General features: G+C 42.3%; 1 protein-coding gene across 1 annotated transcript; it reads left to right on the plus strand.

The window, feature by feature from the left end:
* Positions 1-1,619: 1,619 nt before the first annotated feature.
* Positions 1,620-5,226, plus strand: LOC120720581 (TBC1 domain family member 2A-like; the record flags this gene model as incomplete). Its single annotated transcript, XM_040010304.1, has 5 exons — positions 1,620-1,706; positions 2,771-3,031; positions 3,116-3,301; positions 3,926-4,047; positions 4,377-5,226. Coding segments are annotated over 5 exons (858 nt in total), but the record flags the coding sequence as incomplete, so codon positions are not given.
* Between the last annotated feature and the right edge of the window lie 2,045 nt (positions 5,227-7,271).

Below are 7,271 nucleotides of genomic sequence, written 5' to 3' on the forward strand. Positions count from 1 at the left end.
TACATAATGTTAAATGGTAACATTCTGTTTACAATGTTACCATTTTACATTATGTTAAATGGTAACATTATGTCTACAATGTTACCATTTTACATTATGTTAAATTGTAACATTCTGTTTACAATGCAATGTTACCATTTTACATTATGTTAAATGGTAACATTCTGTTTACAATGCAATGTTACCATTTTACATTATGTTAAATGGTAACATTCTGTTTACAATGTTACCATTTTACATTATGTTAAATGGTAACATTATGTCTACAATGTTACCATTTTACATTATGTTAAATGGTAACATTCTGTTTACAATGCAATGTTACCATTTTACATTATGTTAAATGGTAACATTCTGTTTACAATGTTACCATTTAACATAATGTAAAATGGTAACATTGTAGACATAATGTTACAATTTTGCAATTGTAACATCCATCCATCCATCCATCCATCTTCATCCGCTTTATCCGAGGCCGGGTCGCGGGCTCAGCAGCCTAAGCAAAGAGGCCCAGACCTCCCTCTCCCCAGCCACCTCCTCCAGCTTATCAGGGGGAACACCAAGGCGTTCCCAGGCCAGCCGAGAGATATAATCTCTCCAGCGTGTCCTGGGTCTGCCCCGGGGCCTCCTCCCGGTGGGACATGCCTGGAACACCTCACCCAGGAGGCGCCCAGGGGGCATCCTTGTCAGATGCCCGAACCACCTCAGCTGGCTCCTTTCGATGTGGAGCAGCAGCTGCTCTACTCTGAGTCCCTCCCGGATGGCCGAACTTTTCACCCTATCTCTAAGGGAGAGGCCAGCCACCCTTCGGAGGAAGCTCATTTCTGCCGCTTGTATCCGCGATCTCGTTCTTTCGATCACTACCCACAGCTCGTGGCCATAGGTGAGGGTAGGGATTGTAACATTGTAAATGTAACCCAGTGTTAATTTGGTTATCTGATATTGTGTGATATTCAGTATATATGTATATATCTATATTGGGTGTTATAAAATGTTCTTCAATGATTTTGAGTTTTTTTATTGCTATTGGTTTGCGGCTGCTTTACGACAGTCGACTGTGGTAGTACATCCTAGCGGGAAGGGCTATGAGCTCACGTGGCTTGTAGCTGTGCCAGAGAGCAAGCTTGGGTGAGCTAGCGGGGAATATCTCCTTCTGCAGTAGCCTTAAAAAAGACTATTGTTCGTTCTCCTGCCAGGTAAAAATCTGTTTCGTATGTATATTATACTATTCCATGTGTTATCATGTGTTTGCTATGATGTGATGTGTAGTAATGGTTATTAAGGTGCTAATCGCTAATCGAGGCTAAGCTAGCAAGCTCGACAATTAGCCGCCATGCTAAGCGGACGTTGGTAGCCAAGTTCGTATGTCACTGTAGGGTTATGAGCTCACATGGCTTGTAGCTGTGCCAGAGAGCAAGCTTGGGTGAGCTAGCGGGGAATATCTCCTTCTGCAGTAGCCTTAAAAAAGACTATTGTTCGTTCTCCTGCCAGACGCCTTACTGCTGTGCTGCCTTACTATTTCTTCTAATATTGTTCGTTTGACATGTTTTTATGTGAAGCACTTTGTAACAGCGTTTTTGTCTTAAAAAGTGCTATATAAATAAATTTTACTTACTTACTTACTGCTGTGCTGCCTCGCTGGTGCCATTAAAGGACAAGCGGCTGCCATCCCTTCATCCATCCGGACTTCGATTATTTGGACCGAAGTACTCACACACACGCCCGCACTCAGTGCCATACAGTCTCTGTATTTTGCTGGCCAGCTAACATCATTGTTTTTTTTTTTCTTTTTGCATTCACAAAGACTATCCAAAGACATTTTGGTTATTGTCAAATAGACACTCTCTGATTACGGACTGAGGAGGTTGTGGTGTTACAACCCCAGGACTGAGAAAAAGGACTCTTTACATAATATATTCACTTGTCTCCTGGTTAGGAGAAGTGACTATTGATGGAAATATTTTTCTTCTTCTTGTCTTTATTTACATTGTATCCCAGAGAAGTTTTAAGTTGTTCAGGTTGAAACATTTGCACTTAGAGTCTGTTAAGTTTCCTTTGATGTATCAGTGTCAAGCTGATGTTTAAGAGGGTATGTTAAGGACAGATGTGCTCCAGTCCATCCAATCCTTTAAAGTGCTGGACACCGATGGTAAATTGCCATCAGACCCTAAATAAATTGTCCTCTGCTGTTATCCATATTGCTTCACTCATTCTTTGGTGAGTAGACGTATTGGTTACATAAACATAATACAATTTTACATTATGTTACTGTCAGAGTCGGACGGTGCCCCGACCGGTCGACCTGTGTGTGTTTTTGTTCTCTTCTCTCGCTCTGCTTTTTCTCTGCTGCGATTGTTACGCGGTCGCGTAGCAACGGGAGACCTCCAACCCGTAAGTGCTGCCGCTCTGAGCTGCCTAATAAGCCTGGACGCGAACGAGATGGAGAGACAGAAGGGGAGACTTCACTGATTCTCGGGAGTTTTGTGGACACACGAGGGGAGACGGGGAGAGGAGCACTGAAGGGACTTGCACTGTGGATAACTGTGCATTGATTTTGGCTTCACTGTAAATAAAGACACTGTTCAACTTAAACGAGAAGTCCGCGTCTGGGTTCGCTAACTCACCACCCTTAACAGCTACAATTTTACATAATGTTAAATTGTAACATTATGTTTACAATGTTACAATTTTACATTATGTTAAATTGTAACATAATGCTTAACAGATAATGGTTATCCTATTTTTATATCATACATCATTGTCCCTGTAGGAGGGTCTGGAGCACCCCCTGCTGAGCCGCTGGGCTCAGTACCTTGCAGGCAGGTCCGACGTTGACTTCATCATCTCACCTGAGCTCAAAATTCTGGTGCGTGAAGGCGTCCCTCGGGAGTATCGGCAGAGAGTGTGGCGCTGTTTGGCCCTCGCTCTGCTGGTCCTCCAAAGTGAAGAAGACGCCTTCTGGTGTCTGGTGGCAGTGGCGGAAGCCATCATGCCTCAGGACTACTACACCAAGAATCTGGTGGCCTCTCAGGTCAGCAGACACACTCACCTGCTTGCCTGCTGTGATCTGTTTTAGTGATCAGTGAGGCTGATCTCTGTGAGTCTTTGTGCTCAGGCGGACCAGCGCGTGCTGAAGGACTTCATGGCGGAGAAGCTTCCTCGCCTGGCATCTCACTTTGAGGATCACAACATTGACGTCTCTCTGGTCACCTTCAACTGGTTCCTGGTGGTTTTTGTGGAGAGTCTGCCCAGCGACATCCTGATGCCTCTGTGGGACGCCTTCCTGTATGAGGGTACCAAGGTACCATACACCCGAACGCACCATGACAGAAATGCAGACAACACTTGAATGCACCACAGTAGTGTCCATGGAAACAAAAATGATTTTGTTTTGACCTTTAGATGTCTTTATTTACATTTTAGGAGTAATAAGACATTGTTTACTAAGCATGGGGAACTGTCATGTGACATGAAATAGGAGTGGGAAAGCAGATAATTCTAGTAACGACCTCACAGTCTACCACAAGCAGCGTAAATCCAGACGATGAGCGGGACAATGCCTTTGGGCTTGTTTCTGCAATGTGACAAATGCAGCACAGCTTTTACATCGTTTGTCTCAGGAAATAAAATCACAGTGCAGACACAGAAATATATACCACACAGGGATAAATGCTGACAACAGCTTCAGCCACATAGATCCAACCCAAAAGTTTCATTTAAACTTAAAGCTCAACTACCAAGTAAGTTAATATTATCTGGCAACTGAGGAACCAAGTGGCTTATTGGAAATCGATCAGAGCTGTAATGAGTAAAGGGCCCAACTGCACCACAACTGAAAGAGTAATTTTCTGACTCACCTCCTCAAAGTTTCCAATTAATTGTGTGGCGTGAGTGTCCTGTTATGAAATGCGTGTCTGTGCTGCAGGTGATCTTCAGATACACTCTGGCTCTGTTCAAATACAAAGAGGACGACATCCTGAAGATTCACGACAGCGTGGAGATCTACCAGTACCTACGCTTCTTCACAAAGAGCGTCTCCAATGCCAGGTACGCACTCGCCTCCACCCGCCTTAATCTACGAGCTGTTACACTCTCAGAAGTGTAGCGGATGTAGCTGTTGAATCTTTGAGCTTCAAACCCTTTTTACTGAAATTTTGTGAGAAGTTTAAATTTCCCTGATCACAGTAACAACGATTTAAAGATTTTTAAGTATCTGCAGCTCTCGGATACATGTGGTCCAGTCAGTCCAGTATTTCCTGCTCAAACTGCAGTACCTGAAGTATCAAGCAGCATAAAACAGAAACACTCAAGCTGATCAGTTTCCAGTTCCTCTGTGTTGGTGATCGAGTCCTTTCCACCTGCGTGTGTCCATGCAGGAAGCTGACCAGCATCGCCTTCAACGACATGAACCCATTCCCCAGCCGGCTGCTGAGGAACCGGCGAGTGCTCCACCTGGAGCGCCTGCAGGCGGAGCTGCGTGAGCTGGAGGAGCAGCACAAGGAGTTCATCACCGAGAGCGTCGTACGGAAAGACAAAGAGCTCGACGTCATGGTGAGCGAGGACGACGAGGACCTCTGATCACACGGGACGCTTCAGCTGCTCACTTCGAGACGTCGATGAGTTTTCCATGAGTTCAAGAGAATTTCACTAAACCGGCTGTTAACTGGTTTCCGTCACACTAAACACAGGATTGTGTCAGGTTCACCATCTCTACTAACACTACAAGGAAACAGACACATACAGATTTAACTGCATCACATCTCTGAAACAAGCTTGCAGTAAACAAATGTGTACTGTGTTCACGTGTGTAATAAGTCAGGCTGCAGAAATGTGCAGATGTATTTCAGTGAATTCATTTGGATTAATATGTGATAGCTTATTTATTTCATTGCATCTTTTGCTTTATACCTAAAAATGTGTGACATTTCTAAATGTAGTCACATCCCTATGAAACATGGTTGATTATCACCTGTAGTCACAGCTGGTGATAAAGTAATTAAAATGTCCAGCTATTCAAAAATAGGGCATTCTGCACAATGAGTACTTTTTGGTACTTGAAGTATATTTTGATGCTGATGCTTCAGGGCATTGTGCTGCATTGTCGAAGCTCTCTGGGCTTCCGGTTAGAACGACCTCACAGTGTTTTATTTTGATCTGGTGTAAAGTGCATTGTGCGGAAATGACAGCATGATAGTCACATGATAAAACTGACTTTTCTTTTTTTTTTAAAAACATTTACTGGGTGTGCATCTTGTTCAGATGTCTTTTTCAGCATTTGTTCATAAATATTCTGTATATAAATATTTGATTTTCATTTATTTTACAGAGTCCTTTATTTTGTTTCACAAATATGACATTCATGTCAAATGACATCTGCAGACTTTATAATGACCAGCAGGGGGCAGTGTATTGCAGTCTATGAGAACATTTACTGAGACCTGTTTCATGTCTCATTGAATCCAACATGATGTTGATTTTGTAAATTAAGGTCACATCTTCATCACATCTAATTTCAAAACACTGATCAATTTTTAAAAAAAAAATGAATTCCATACCAATTGCAGGAATAAAATAGGAATAAATAACAAACGAGAAATACATACAAAACAAGAGAAAGGCACACATGAGAGAACAGGTCACATGACAGCACAGCATTATCTACCCACACTTTGAACTAAATAACAGATAGCACATATTTATTCAACTTGCAGGCAATGAAAACAAACGGAAATCAGAGTAAAATTTAAAAACTTTTATTGATGTTAACTTGAAGTGCTGAATTAGCCCTGTTGTCAGTTCAAATCACTTCAATCTATAGCGCACTTTAAGGTCTGTAGACCTTAAAAAGTAATACACTGCAAGGTAAGCTTGCAGCATCTTACTTTAAGGTCAACTGTGAAACTTTGTGGAAAGCCTGAGACAAGTTGATGAGTCAGTGAAGCGCACTTCCTTCTGATGACGGCTATACTGAGGTGAGTTTTTAAGCATATCCTGAACTTTAATCATTATTAGACTTCTGACACCTGGCAAATAAACTCTCGTGCGATATGAGAACATAACAGCAAAAAGCCAGTAGCTGGTACATGAATGGATAAAAATTGGATCCCTCTTCGATTGAATTGGTTGCCCTCTCATATTACGTTGTTGGAACCTAACCGCATCCACTGAATTAATGCAGTTTTCAGGACAGTAAAAACAGAGAACTCTGATATACACAATTTCTGATTGCTGATAGTGTTTCTTAATGCAAAATGGGCTTCCATTTAATATGCAATTGCTTTATGTTCGATCTTTAGTGAAGAAGGGTCATTTTTGATTCTGTGGACAAGGGATGCAAATGGAATGTGAAGACAACAGGTAGTAGGGTGAATTAGGGTTTCGTGTGGTCTTCAGTGCATGAATTTTAGTGCCACTTTATTTCAACTTTTTATTAATGTACTCAAAAGAAAAACAAGAACCACAAAGGAGATTCTTGTGATTCTTGTTTGTGCTATCTGTTTGTGAAAGAAAGCACATTTTACCACATCATACTGTGTTTGCTGCCATTTATTTTACTCGTCCTGCCTGAGTGTCTGGGCTGCGTTTGTCTGTGCACCTTTGTTCTGGCCTTCTGCTGATGGGTTTCACATGCTGGGCTTTCCCTCTTGGTCCAGACCCAGCAGCCTGCTGCTGACCACACACAGCCTACAAACTGATCCATCCATGCATCCATCCATGCATGCATGGCCTGGTTATTGTTGAGTTATCACCTCCAGCTCCTTGCTCATAACCAGGTAGATACTGGGCTGGGCCTGATCTCTGAGCTCAATAACAATGACAAAAATGCCAAACACTTTACTCTTCATGGTAAAAAATGTTTATAATACAGTAAAAACTGGATGTAGCCAAAATCAGTGTTTTATATACAGTGTAAGTGAACAACATTGCTACACTGCTGGTGTTTGATTGATTGAGGCTTTCTTTATAAGAACTATGATATCATTTCTTTTGCTGATTGACAGTTTTTATATAATTTTTATATCATATATAGCTTTCAAGAAGCCAAAGATCACTGGACTAAAAGACTACAGACCTGTGGCTCTGACATCTGGTCATGAAGTCTTTTGAGCGCCTGGTTCTCTCCTATCTTAAGACCCTCACGGCCCCCCTCCTGGACCCCCTGCAGTTTGCATACAGAGCCAACAGGTCTGTAGACGATGCCATCAACATGGCTCTACACTTCGTCCTGCAGAATCTACGCCAGGATCCTGTTTGTGGACTTCAGCTCTACC

Source organism: Simochromis diagramma, unplaced genomic scaffold (genome assembly GCF_900408965.1).
Source record: "Simochromis diagramma unplaced genomic scaffold, fSimDia1.1 OVJJ01000585.1, whole genome shotgun sequence".
Classification (NCBI taxonomy): Eukaryota; Metazoa; Chordata; class Actinopteri; order Cichliformes; family Cichlidae; genus Simochromis; species Simochromis diagramma.